The sequence below is a fragment of the Papilio polytes genome, unplaced genomic scaffold, assembly GCF_000836215.1.
Source record: "Papilio polytes unplaced genomic scaffold, Ppol_1.0 DF823923.1, whole genome shotgun sequence".
NCBI lineage: Eukaryota > Metazoa > Arthropoda > Insecta > Lepidoptera > Papilionidae > Papilio > Papilio polytes.
Genome location: NW_013525281.1, coordinates 729,368 through 743,132, shown reverse-complemented (window position 1 = coordinate 743,132; position 13,765 = coordinate 729,368). Strand labels below are relative to the sequence as shown.

General features: G+C 35.8%; 4 protein-coding genes across 4 annotated transcripts in view; 3 read left to right on the top strand and 1 right to left on the bottom strand.

Annotated features, from left to right (window-relative positions):
- Positions 1-219: 219 nt before the first annotated feature.
- Positions 220-3,318, top strand: LOC106102070 (3-ketoacyl-CoA thiolase, mitochondrial-like). Its single transcript, XM_013281477.1, has 8 exons — positions 220-238; positions 523-710; positions 782-916; positions 995-1,259; positions 1,711-1,886; positions 2,255-2,455; positions 2,854-3,008; positions 3,208-3,318. Exons 1-8 carry the CDS (start codon positions 220-222, stop codon positions 3,287-3,289), a joined length of 1,221 nt encoding a protein of 406 aa, XP_013136931.1. The 3' UTR covers positions 3,290-3,318.
- Positions 3,319-3,535: 217 nt separating this feature from the next.
- Positions 3,536-6,314, top strand: LOC106102197 (3-ketoacyl-CoA thiolase, mitochondrial-like). The gene is made up of 8 exons (XM_013281610.1): positions 3,536-3,598; positions 3,883-4,049; positions 4,129-4,260; positions 4,363-4,627; positions 4,746-4,918; positions 5,086-5,286; positions 5,425-5,579; positions 5,780-6,314. Exons 1-8 carry the CDS (start codon positions 3,580-3,582, stop codon positions 5,859-5,861), a joined length of 1,194 nt encoding a protein of 397 aa, XP_013137064.1. The 5' UTR covers positions 3,536-3,579; the 3' UTR covers positions 5,862-6,314.
- Positions 6,315-6,405: 91 nt separating this feature from the next.
- Positions 6,406-7,020, bottom strand: LOC106102198 (probable protein BRICK1-A). Its single transcript, XM_013281611.1, has 3 exons — positions 6,747-7,020; positions 6,567-6,649; positions 6,406-6,461 (listed from the first exon to the last, which is right to left on the bottom strand). Exons 1-3 carry the CDS (start codon positions 6,865-6,867, stop codon positions 6,435-6,437), a joined length of 231 nt encoding a protein of 76 aa, XP_013137065.1. The 5' UTR covers positions 6,868-7,020; the 3' UTR covers positions 6,406-6,434.
- A 232-nt stretch (positions 7,021-7,252) lies between these two features.
- Positions 7,253-13,765, top strand: part of LOC106102069 (focadhesin) — a 16,457-nt gene continuing 9,944 nt past the window's right edge. The window contains exons 1-9 of the mRNA XM_013281476.1: positions 7,253-7,621; positions 7,819-8,022; positions 8,405-8,567; positions 9,478-9,620; positions 10,053-10,204; positions 11,009-11,568; positions 11,643-11,747; positions 12,263-12,384; positions 12,745-12,948. Coding sequence (XP_013136930.1) covers positions 7,341-7,621; positions 7,819-8,022; positions 8,405-8,567; positions 9,478-9,620; positions 10,053-10,204; positions 11,009-11,568; positions 11,643-11,747; positions 12,263-12,384; positions 12,745-12,948 — 1,934 coding nt within the window. The 5' untranslated portion in view covers positions 7,253-7,340. The remainder of the gene's footprint in view (positions 7,622-7,818; positions 8,023-8,404; positions 8,568-9,477; positions 9,621-10,052; positions 10,205-11,008; positions 11,569-11,642; positions 11,748-12,262; positions 12,385-12,744; positions 12,949-13,765) is intronic.

The window sequence follows — 13,765 nt, the reverse complement described above, 5'->3', positions numbered from 1 at the left end:
ATTTTGTTTTTGGTGTATTTTGTTTTGTTTTTAGTGCATTTTGTTTTGTTTTTCGTGTATTTTGTTTGGAAGTCGGTTTTGTTTTTTGTGTTTGTGTATACCTGATATTTAGAAAAAACACGTTTATAAGGAATCGTGTCCAACTTTTACGTTACTACCATATATTAATTTAAAAAAAAGTTTTTACGCGAGTTCTTTGACCTGTGACGTCACGCAGTCATGGCCGCTAATTGCTTCTGTATTTAGCTTTTGCGTGACTGCACTCGAATGCTACAATGTTTACATTATACATAGAAAAAAATTTGAGCAACAAAAAATAAGCACAGTATAAGAGAAAATTAACAATATCAGTACTCTCGCTTTACTAATTTAATCTGTAAAGAACACACAAGGGCGCCCCCTCGTGCCAGCTCTTCTTTACAAATATTGGCAACACAAAACTTTTAGTTACTAACCACAGATCTTTTTCTCACTTTAGCATTTGTTTCAAAAGTTATAACGACTAATGATTATAATTTTAAGTAAAAAATAAACATCGCCCAGGCATATTTATTGTTGCGGCAAAACGAACGCCATTCGGTAAGTTCGGAGGCGCGCTGAAAGATGTACATCAAGCAGATCTACTCGCTGCAGCAGCACAGGACGTGTTCCGAAACAGCGGCATCGCACCTGCTTTGGTCGACACAGTTAATGTAGGACAGGTGTACGGGGTAAGGTATTGCCTATAATGGAGGAGTACAATTATTCCGTAAGATGGGACTTAATATCGATATTTCTATAGATAAGTGGTTCCGCGGACGGTGGGTTGTCAGCACGTCACGCAGCCCTGAAGTCAGGGGTGCCGGAGACGCGACCCGCACTCGCCGTGAATAGACTATGCGGCTCCGGATTCCAGGCCGTCATCAACAGTGCGCAGGTAAACAAGAATATTCTAAAAAATAAAGTGCTGTCACTTAAGAAACAAAATATTTCAGTATACTCAACTGTTTTCCAGGACATACTTACGGGGACCGCGCAAATCTCTCTTGCAGGTGGAACAGAGAGCATGTCATTAGTACCTTACGTGGTGAGAAACGCTCGTTTCGGAATACCACTTGGTTCCTCCATAGAGTTTGAAGACGTGTTAGGCAAAGGCTCTGTTGATACCTATTGCAATTTCAACATGGCGGAGACTGCTGAGAACTTAGCAGAGAAGTTCAAATTGAAAAGAGAAGAAGTGGATGAATTTGCTTTGCTATCGCAGCAGAGGTGGAAGAAGGGTTAGTTTGCACTATATTTCAACTAATCAGAGTCAATAACCTAAAATAAACTTTGATGTCTGACAATAAGAGTCAACCTTGCGCGCTTCTACCCAGTCTAAGACTTGGGGAATCTGGAGATCACAGATCAAGGGCGGATCCACCTTTGGTTCCAAGGGGGGTCACATAGTCGTGGTCAAGTCAAGAGCTTAACAAAATATGGAAATACATTTTGTCAAGCTCTTGACAAACCAGCTCAGAGGGGCGTCATGACCCCCACCCCTGGATCCGCCCTTGTCGGGATCTTAGATATCGTTAGAAGGACAAGGAATTACGCAAGCTTTGTTACGACTGTTGCCTTTTTTTCGTTTGTGTTGTCCAATATTTATGTTGCCTTACTTGTTACGTGGACTTTTGTACATCGTTCGACGATTTCTTGTTTTAATTCTCAATTAACTGTCAACTTTTCAAGCACACGACAGCGGAGTGTTCAAGGCAGAGCTCACACCGGTGACCGTGAAGGTTAGGAAACGGGAGGTAGTGGTGGATAAAGACGAGCACCCTCGGCCGGAGACCACGGCGGAGGGTCTCGCAAAGCTGCCGGTGCTGTTCAGGAAAGGTGGCGTGCTGACTGCTGGCAACTCATCGGTAATTATAATTATACGAACATCGTAACAAGAACAAGTATTTTATGCACTCAGATTTGTTAAGTAACTCTTAGCTACCAACTAATCAAAAGGCTAGAAAGATTGGGCGCACACCTCAGACTAAACTATCGCAAATAGTTGTGCGATTGTCGATTGTTTCGCAGCCAATTCAACTGTTTAGTTGCACAACTAAAAATCGAGTAGTGTGCACACCTCTATTTAAGCTTATAGGAATCAAAGTGCGACTAAACAGTTGTTCAATAGTTTAGTTGTAAGAGTTAAAAATGTACTTAATATTCCTTCATATTCTTCTTGGACTATAAAAGTAGTACTTATGTAGCAGATTTTTACTTATCATTATTCTGTTAGGGTGTTAACGACGGCGCTGGTGCGTTGCTGTTGGCAAGTGAAGAAGCAATGTGCAAGCATCAGTTGTCGCCCCTCGCGCGGCTGGTGGGGTGGTCGTACGTGGGCGTGGACCCCAGCATCATGGGCATCGGCCCCGTGCCCGCTATCGAAAACCTCCTCAAAGTTACCAATATGAAACTGGACGATATTGATCTTATCGAGGTATGTTAACATAACGCTATTATAATTCTTGTGTTTTATACCTTTTTAATCTATAATAATATTATAAAAAGAATATAATTGTATTTTTGTCTGTATTAATATAACTCAAAAACTACTAGGAAGAGTATAGTCGGACGAAATTGCAAACAGCTAGAATTTAATAATCTGTTAACATATTTAACACTAGCTGTTGCTCGCGACTTCGCCCGCGTGAAATTAAAATAATAATAAAAATTTTTTGAAATCGGCCCAGTAGTTTTTGAGTTATTTCAATACATACAGAAATACAAATCTTTCCTCTTTATAATATTAGTAGATAGATATAGATCTCCATAAGGCATCATCTTCATCGATTATTTTTAAAAAATGATAATAATTATTGTCACTATAATTTCTAGATTAACGAAGCGTTTTCGCCTCAGACACTTGCTTGTGTGAAGAGTTTGGGTATCGATCAGAGTCGTTTGAATGTGAACGGCGGCGCCATCGCGCTGGGGCACCCCGTGGGGGCTTCGGGAGCCAGGATCACCGCACATTTGACTCATGAGCTCAGGTATCAATAACTTGGATAGAATATAGATTTATTCTAAAGACAAAATAGTGTACTATTGTGGCGAAAGGTTGGGTCGCTGGCAACTATGAGTATCGACTTGTAAAACTCTTGTATAAAATCATATTGTCTCATTCCATGACATGAAAGGGACAACAATCGTGTAAACACGGTTGTGACAGATTGCATTATTTTTTTCCAGGCGCCGAGGTCTGAAAACTGCAATAGGGTCCGCTTGTATTGGAGGTGGTCAAGGCATCGCACTTCTTCTGGAGACTGTTTAAAATAATTTAATAAAATTGTTTAATTTCATATGATTTTTAATTAACCTAAAATCAATACATTACAGATAAAAATAGTTTAATTTCGTTATGATCCAAAAAAGATGTCAGTTTCCATTTAAAATATGAAGGTGAATCTCACAAGGTCATCAATACTATAAAGTAAAATTTACATAAAAATAACGTTATATCAGAACGTGGTTGTGATAACAGATATCATTATCTGTTTGTTGACAACATAAACAAGTATTCAGTTCCGTGGACCGGTTTGGAACGGGTTAAATTTAGGCTTGATGGCGCTAAACTGCAGAGGTAATATTTAAAATAAATCTTACCTATAATTCTATTTAACCTAAAAATTACATGCATTACTATTATTATTTTCATTTAATATTCCATCCTTGAAACGGTTAAAGTATGTTAGTAGAATATTAAAGAAATCTTAACATTTCTTAATTTAACCACATCATTGGTTTTTAAAAACATTGAAACGTCGGTGTTACCATGTTTAATAAACATAATACTTTGAGTTTTTTTTTTAATCAAAAGGTAAAGCCATTCGTAAATATTCAAAGTATTTAATTAAAATATTTCAGGTGTATTTATTGTTGGAGCAAAGAGAACTCCTTTTTGCAGTTATGGTGGACCTTACAGAGATTTACCTGCATCGCATATTTTCGCTGAGGCGGCAAAGGATGCTATACATTCGGCCAATATAAAAGCAGAAATAATTGATAACACCGTAGTCGGGAACGTTAACTTTGTGAGTATTCGTTAATTTTTTTTAGTTGATGATTGATTACTGCAAAAGGCTTGTTACATTAATTTTTTTCTGGCCATAGCTTAGTCAGTGCGATGGCGGGAAGACTCCTAGGTATTGTGGTACGTATTCCGGAGTTCCTTTAGATAGACCAGCGTTAGGAGTCAGCAAGGCTTGTGGTACGGGACTGCAAGCTGTTATAACTGGTACTATAGTAAGTTGAAACTCTTATATTTTACTTAATTAATTCTTTTTATCCGATGAAGTTGTATCCTTTGTAGCATCTCTGTTCTTTCTACTTTACGTGTTCTTTTAGGATATTTTAACAGGTTCATCCAAAGTAAGTTTAGTGGGTGGGACTGAACTTATGTCATCTCTTCCAATGTTGGTCCGTAACGTAAGATTTGGGACCACACTCGGTGTCAAATACCAGATGGAGGACCATATAAAGAAACAAATAATAGACAGCTACTGTGGTCTAAGTTTGGAAGAGATAGCTGAGCTTGTGGCGAAGAAATATAAATTATCAAGAGACGAAGTAGATCAGTACGCGTTGCAGAGTCATTTAAAATGGAAATTAGGTGAGACATTAAACGTGCGAAATAGATAAACAATACAAATGTTTCATAAACCAGCGTCAATTATTGTTTTATTCCTTCAAGATTAGTTTTAACTATACGTTTATTTTCTTAATTTCAGCTCATGGAGATAATGTGTTCTGTGATGAAATTACACCAATAAGTGTAAAGGCTAAAAAAGATATAATAATAGACACAGATCAAATACCTCGATTAGATTTAACCGCGCAAGAATTATCAATTATTCCGCCAACAGTAGACGACGGAACAATAGTTACAACTGGCAACTCTACGGTTGGTAATATTTACAAACTTAAAAATACGAATTTTGGAGGCTATATTCTATCGATATATAAACAAATTATTTTTACTGCTACGTATCAATAGTCAATTTCATACCTACCAAACCTACCAAATACGAGTAATGGTAGATTTTTAATTCTAACAGAATGTTGTTAAAGGTTCCTGCAGATGGTGCTGCAGCATTGATAGTAGCTGATGAAGAATCAGTGAAGAAGCATGACTTAACACCATTAGCGCGGCTTGCGGGTTGGGCGTGCGTCGGTGTACAACCAGAACAAGCTAGTTTAGGCGCCATTCCCGCCATTCAGAAGTTACTTGCTGTCACTAACAAAAAAATACAGGATATCGAATTATTAGAGGTACGCAAATGTCAACTTTAAGAGGAAGATTGTAAATTGTATTTTCCCGCACTTTTACCTACCACAGATTATCCAAAACTTAAGACAGACTATAACACTTGCTTTAATTATGGCTTAATTAATAGCTTTTTTTATTAGATTAATGAAACCACAGCGATACACGCATTGGCGACAATCAAAGAACTGAATATAGACCAAAGCAAAGTGAATGTGTGTGGTGGGGCATTGTCGTTGGGACACCCTGTAGCCGCCACCGGAGCTAGGATGGCAACACACTTGGTGCACCAGATACGGTAAAAGCAAATCTTAATTCTCTTCTTTAAAAAAAAAATCAATTTCATTCTATATTCTGTAATTATAGGAAAAAATAAATTGCATACAGAATGAAATTGCGGAATCAGAGTTCCGTTACAACCCTAGTTGAAATATCATAAGTGTAAAATAATATCTCTCTAGGCAAAATTGGTCAACTACAACATTAAAATGATTTTAGGAAAGGTAATAGCAAGACGGCAGTGGCAGCCTCCAGCTGCGGAGGTGGACAAGGCGTTGCTTTGATGCTGGAAGCAGTTTAAACAATCTCATTAAATGTTTATAAAAAATGTGAAAATCTATTTAAAATAAAAGAATAATTCCAGTATGTTACTGTCTTTATTTATAGTTAACTTGATAGGTTAAATATTTTCATTATTTCAGTTTCAACATTTATTTCCATACATACTGTAAAGTAAAGGAATCCATTTACTGACAATCATTAGGTTATCAATTATTTTCTTTTTTTAATCTATAATTAACCATGTTTTAGTTAATATTTTGAATTGATAACATTAAAACCCAAAGGCAGCAATTTTTCATTGAAATTTATTGAAAAAGAACCTTAACCATCTCTTCTGTATTTATAACCAAGTGTCATAAGTCTTAATATTACTACTGTAATAAAATATTTACAAATGAATTAAATTACGATATAACATAAATGAAATGTAGAACACATTGAGTGCCACCAACTGGCATTGTAACTCGAGACATGAAAACTGCAGTAGCATTTTATTATATAAAAAAAAATATTATTAAGTAATATATCTTACTGTCATAATTCAGTACTTTTATGTTTAAACAATAATTAAATGACAATCTCCGTGTTTGATTTAAGTTAAAGTTTCTCCCTTAGTTACCTGAAAATTAGAATATTTCATATAACTTATCAATTATTAATATTAATATTCATTTATTACAAGTTTACTGATGTTAATAAGATTTTTATTGGATTAGGTACTTACACAAGCTTCCAAGTAGTCAATTTTTCTTTCTAATGAAGTCAATTTTTCATTTAATGTTGCAAGTCGAGATCGACAAGACATGTCTGCAATGGGATATCAAGATTTGATTGCTCGTTTCCATACACAAAAAACAATAATTAAATTAACAAAGTATACAAATAATACGCTTTGTTTACTTACCGAAGGAGTTAAGGAAATCAGTTATCTTTTTAATACTTCCTGTGATAACTTCAATGTATTCCCTGTTCGCCCAATCTTGTTGGATTTGTTTTTGTATCGTTTCTCGAGGTGGAGTTGACATCGTATGAGTTGGATATTAGGGGTGTTATATTAAGAAGTTTTTAGACACACGAACATAAATAGCACAAAATTGTAATCGAATAAAATCACCCTTTTTCTAAAACAAATCTTTATTTCACACTCACAAATTAAATGTCAGACTCAGATGACATTTGTCATTCTTATTTTATGTGTTCTATTCTTGTTTTATGTGTCATGATGTGGTTTGTGTTGCCAAATGTAAATGTTTAAAAAAGACAGTGTTTTTATTTGCTGTTTTTTGTGTTTAAATAAATGTTTTGCTTTTTTTACAACGTTCAAGATTCAAATTCGTAAAATTGTTAAACAGTCGCAGTGAAGATGCATGAAACCGAACGTATTAATTTATTGACAGACATCAGCTGGATTTGAAATTATCAGATGTCAAAGTTAATCAAATAGGTTACGTGTAAAAACATCTGTTTTTAATTTATTTACTAATATAAACGACTGAATATGGATGAAATTGAATATAAACTGAAAACCAACAATAGTGTCTTAATCGTTAATGCTATTGACAAATTAATTTCCACAATAAAATCAAAATATCAGCCGGCTGAAAGACAAAAGTTCGTGTTGGAGAACGAAGAACTTAAATTTTTGAGAGAAAAATGTTCTTCAGAGAACACTCTAGTCAGTCTTACTGCATACCAGGGTCTACTAGCACTGGTAGAGTTTGGAGTATTAGAAATTGGGCACACTATGTCCACTGTTATAACCTTACTTCCAACTGCACAGTAAGTCAAATATTGTTATGTTTTTTAATTGTATAATGTCGTCATCAATTCATGCACTTGCCAACAGTGTGGTGAATAGGCCACCTGGCCAGCGCTGGTTGTCTTATGTTTAAATGTCTTCATTAAAATTTGCAGGTTGCATCAAAATGTTTTCCTTCACCAACAAATATTAATTAGAATTCATCTTTCATTTGTAGTAACTACTCAGCAACAATATCAACAATGACTGGTTTGTTGATACTGGATTTACGATCTCGTCTTATTCCCGGTCAACCATACAAATGCCAGTTCTCAGTCAAATCTCCGCAGCATCCTCTAATATCTGTGCTGGAGAAAAACAAAGATGCTGAAGATGACGTTCTCGCTCAAATGCATGCTTTGTGCACACACCCTGAGTACAAGTAAGTGTCAATAAGTAAAATGGTAGTCTTAGTGAAAAAATAATTTTAGGACCTATTAAACTAAAACTTAGTTTATGCATAAAACGCAGTTGACTAGCTTCCCTCAAATCCAACTTGGAATATAAAAGACAAAAGAAAGTAGCCTATGTGTTCTGTAAGTTACTCTACATTCACAAATTTCTTTGAGATCCATTCAGCAATTTAGGCTACAAACTCTAACAAACATCTATCTACTGATCTACTGACTTTCACATATTTTACAACATTTTCAGATAAAATGTCAATCAAAACAATTCTTTTTGTATAGATATTGTGCCAGTTATTTACAGTCCTAATAAAGTTTTTTAATATAGAAAGAATCATTTATTTTTACATTTCGTAGGATCTCATCAAATAGTTTAGAACTACTTCGCTCAGTGTTCTTCTGGCTGATGTGTAATCCGCATCGACAGTGTGCAAGCATCCGGCCTTGGCAGATGTTGCTCAGCTTACCGCAGACAGCTGCCCAATCCGCACTACTCCTTGACTGTGTCTCCTGTCAACAGGTCAATGGTTATAAGTTGTCAATTAAGTAGTAGTTGAAAATGCTTTATAACCAATCTAAATATTGACCCCTTTGAAGATATCACACAACTGTTTAGTCTTGCTTTGATTCCTATGAGCTTGTATGGAGGTGAATACTACTCAATATTTAGTTGTGCAACTAAATAGTTGAATTGGCTTAAAAACAATCGACAATCGCACAACAGTTGTGCTATGGTTTAGTCAAAGGCGTGCTCCCGCTCTAAATGTGAAATATATTTACTAATAATTTATTAAATACGAGCTGTTGCCCGCGACTCCGTCCGCGTGGTATTAGAAAACATACGAACTGTATAAATTACAAAAAGTTACGTATCCCTCGGGAACCGTACATTTCTCGGGGATGAAGCTTATCCCATGTGTACTCCAGACTTTGTTTTATATCTGTGCCAAATTTCAATAAGATATGTTGAACCGTTGCGGAATGATCGAGTAAACATTAAAAACGAATTTAATGAATCCCACGGGAACCGTAACTATTCCCGGGATAAAAGTGTTCTTCCAGACTATGCTCTAAACCTGTGCCAAATTTCATGGAGATCTGTTCAGCCGTTTAGGCTACAAACGCTAACAAACATCCATCCATCCATCTATCCATCCATCCATCTAAACTTTCGCATTTATAATATTAGTAAAATTAGTAAGATGGCCTTATGCCTTTGCCCTGCATCATCATTTATGCAGATAACAATTAAGTTATGTATTCTTCCAGATTATGTTCTACATGTGTGCTAATTAATTGAGATACCTTTAGCCATTCTGAAGATTCTGAAGAGGATTTTTGCATTTATAATATTAATATGATATCAGCAAGAGTAATATTACAATTAACAGAGCTATCGCTTTTAGTTTTATACTCTATGGTACATTTAGATATGCAATCCGGCGTTGTTAGAGCGCGCGTTCGCGGCGTACAGCGCTGTAGTGGATGCCTTCATCTACCAGCAGCGGAGAGACTATGTGATGGCGATGCTGCCTCTCCTCGCCAGGATCTCCAATGAGATGCTCAGACATGGGTAAGTTGTAGTAGTAATTAGTATGTGAAGTACAGTCGCGGAATCCCGCGGTGTCCCACTTAAGGAAATGCCCTTGTTCATTGCAAGAAGACAAACACCTCCACTTCCAACAAATCACTAATTATGTAGCAGAGGTAAATGTTAGTTTGTTCTTATGTCCATTTTTATTCTTCCCCGTATTGTTATAAGACATTCAGAATACCTGAATTAAAGAACGTGAGAATTGAAATTGCAAAAAATAATGTAAAAACTGAGTTCCAATCTGACCTATTTTTTTTAATCTGAATTTTTTTTTGATGTTTCCGAGTATTTTCGTCTATTAGATTTAGTCGGTCACTTTTTTTTAATCAAGTTTATATTATTAATATGAAGATTGTTACGACATTGACGTATCTACATAGATTATTGAGTGTAAATTAACGTTCCTTTTAGACGGGACCCTCGTGCGTGCTACAGCCTGATAGAGAGGTGCTTCGCCCTGGAGGCGCCTGAGCTGCGAACAGTCGCTGGCTTCACTGTCCTACTGCTGGCTGACAACCTTACACACAGCTCTGCGTTGTACCTACATGAACTATTTAACTTGTGTAAGTGTGTGATGCCAGTGGCTTGCAAGCTAGCTACTGGCACGTGCTAGTATGATAATATGATAGCTACGGGCGAACGCAACGGGTCAAGTCTAGTCTTGTATGACCTTGTGAACTGTCATGCAATCTGTAATTTTACTGGCATGTGTATTCCCGCTTTTAGTTGAGTAATATACATTATTGTAGGGTTTTTTTTAATCCTGACAGTAGGCAATAATAATATGATATAGGAAATATTTGGATTTTTTATGTATCAAACTCAAAAACGACTGTACAGATTACAAATATTCTTTTACCTTTAAAAAGCTACGCTAAGTAACATAGGCTATATATATTACAATACTAGCTTTCACTCGCGACTCCGTCCGCGTGGAATAAAAAGAAACAAAAGTAAGTAGCCTATATGTTCTTTCAGACTGTGCTCTACATCTTTTCTGAATTTCATCGAAATCCGTTCAGCCGTTTAGGCTACAAACTCTAACATACATCCATCCATCTAAACTTTCACATTTATAATATTAGTAAGATTTTTAATTCCACGGGGACGAAGTCGCAAGCAACAGCTATTTCTATACTTAATATTAAAAAGGGGAAAACTTTATTTGTTTTGATTGTAATGAAATAACTCAAAAACTACTGGAAAAATTTCAAAAATTCTTTCACCATTAAAAAGCTACGTTGTAGTGAGTAACTTAAGCTATGTTTTATATTAATTTTTAATTTCGCGTCAAGAGTCGCGGGCGAAAGCTAGTATTGTATAAAATGTGCATTGTTTTTTGTTTAAATGTATTATTTTTCTTCCAGGTTTAAATATAATAAGTAAATATGACTACTCATTGTTGAGTTTAAACGTATTTACCGCGTTATCCCTGCAGTGGCTCCATCTGCCTTCGTATTTAACAACAAATGCATTAAAAGTAGCGTCAAGTATAGTTGATATATATAGAACTGGGAAAAAAGAAGACAGCGGTCTATATATGCCTAATTTAAAAGCAAACAAAATATTCCAAACATTATTATATACAGACGGACATCTTTACAAAATGTTCAAAGTTATAGAAACGTGGGAACGATTGAGAGATGACCCTAAAAAATTGAAAGATTGGTTTGAATCATTAACAAAATCAAATGATGATTTAAAATTAGATATCTTACCTTTCTTTGTTAGTTTGATATTTGAAAAGAGGAAAGATTTTGAGGACTTTATTGTGAAGGCAATAAGGGTTGTAATTGAACTGGTTGATGTGAAAAAAGAATTGTCAGTTACCGTACTGCCTATTTTAATGTATGTGATAGCAAATGATCCCCAGCCTAGTGTGAAACTGGAATGCTTGAGGGGTCTACCTTTAATGGCTAAAACAAAGGTAAATAGAATAACCACTGTAACGTGACACTTACGTTATAAGACTATAACTTTTTTTTTGTTTTTTTTTTTTAGGAAAATGTGCCAACTATCGTTAATATTTTAAATAAATTGAAAACAAACAAAGGTGTTCCTACTTCTGTTCTTATAATGCTATATACAAGTCTGGCTGAAACTCAGGTAACTTATTTTTTATAATTTTAGGAAATATTGGGTTCTATGTAAATGATTGTAACTCACAATTCTGACATTTGCGTAATCCTGTTTGTTTTTAGAAATAGAACAAGAATTTTATAATTACGATTGTCTATGGTAGCTTTAGATATGACGTAATTGTATTAACGAAAATTTCTTGCCAAGTACATACTACTCTTTTTTAAATTACGTAGAGAAGCATTTGCTTATGTATTTATAATTAGAAATGTAAACATATATCAAGTCGCTTAGTTTCTTTGACTCTCCCTGACCTTCCTTTTATTTCACTCTGAGTACCATTTAGGGATAATTTTGAAATTACCGACGCCCCAAGCGAAATTAGAGCACCCTTAACTCTTATATGGACACACAAAAAGCGCGCGTGTCTATGCATCTGATGCGCCCTTTATGTCTCACGCCCTGGGCGATCGCCCTTCCTCGCCCTACTCTAACACCGTGTTATTCCCTGTCTGCGTCTCTTTCATGTTCATGTTATATAGGTGCGTTGTTTCCCGTACCTACAAGAGTTGTTGGCGGAGGCGCGCGCGGGCAGGCCGGACGACCTCAAGTGGGAGGTCGACGTGGCCAAAGCGCTCGCCGTCAAACGCATCTGTGAATTGAGGTTAGATTAAAAAAATATGAAAATTAGCCTAAAATAACATTATCCGTTGAAATTCTAACTTTAAAATTTGAGATAAATTAACAGAAAATATTGTATTTGCAGTGAATTTAATTTTTATCGAGGTTCCTATGTAGACTAGACTCGTGAGTTACAATTTTGCATTTGCATTTTGTTTTATGTTTGTAAAATACTCATTTACTGTGAAAATTTGAAAGTAACGTTAGAAAGGAAAAATGTAGGAAAACATCGTACATCGTTGTTACCATATTAAAGCTTCTTGCAAAATATATATTTCAAAGATACGATGGTTTACATAGGAGCCATTTATTTGCGTTTTGTCATGATATTTGTGTTCCCCAGGCCATCTAGCCACGGTCTAGAGCTAGTGTCGGTGATTTCGTCGATATTAAACAAGTGCACCGACCGGAGCGGCGCGGCGGCCAGCTCGCTGTCGCTGGGCGCGCTGGCGGCGCTGTGGCGCGGCGCCGCGCTGGCCCCGCCCGGCACCTGGCGCGCGCTCGAGCCGCGCCTCGCTCGGGACTCCCGCACACAAGTACAGATCAGGTAAACTTAATGATTAGATTTCGCTCGCGACTCCGTCCGTGTGGAATTTAAAAAAAAAACAAAAACGTGTAGCCTATGTGTTCTTAGACTGTCCTCTACATTTAGGCTAAATTTCATCGAGATCCGTTCAGCCTACTAACTCTAACAAACATCCATCTAAATCTCATTTATAATAGGAATTTATTTATATGATGTACTTATATCTTAAAGATAACAATAGTAGTAATTATGATAATATACACCTAACAATAAACAGATATTTAATTATTTAAAAAAATCAGGCTCAGACAATTTCTATTTTTTTATAAAAAAAAAAATATATTTCTAACCAAGCACATACAATTCAACGGACTTATGTCGTGCAGATTTTTATTATCTATACTATTAGAATAAAGCGTAAACACACACTTCTTTGTTGCCTAAGATGTCAACAATACAGCATATTTTTGAATAAATCTTTTTTTAATACAAAGCCTTACACTTACGTCACGTTTTAGGCTATATATTTTCACGCCATTAAACTTAGGGGGTAAATATTTTGGATAAAAACCGTAATGTGGGAAAGAGACCATAAGTTACTGCCAACCTCAAGGAAGCAAGGTTGCCATAGTAAGGTAATTGGTATTTTGACATTTGCAATTGAGAATTTGACAAATGCAAAAAATGAATTTATAATTTCATGAGGATGAAGCCGCACGCGAACAGCTAGTAACTAAATAATTAAATTAAAATAGCAGAGTTTTACCTACCATTAAAACTCATATTATGTCCGGAGCCTTATTCGAGGCCTTGTAAACAATATTGAGATGACAGTCTG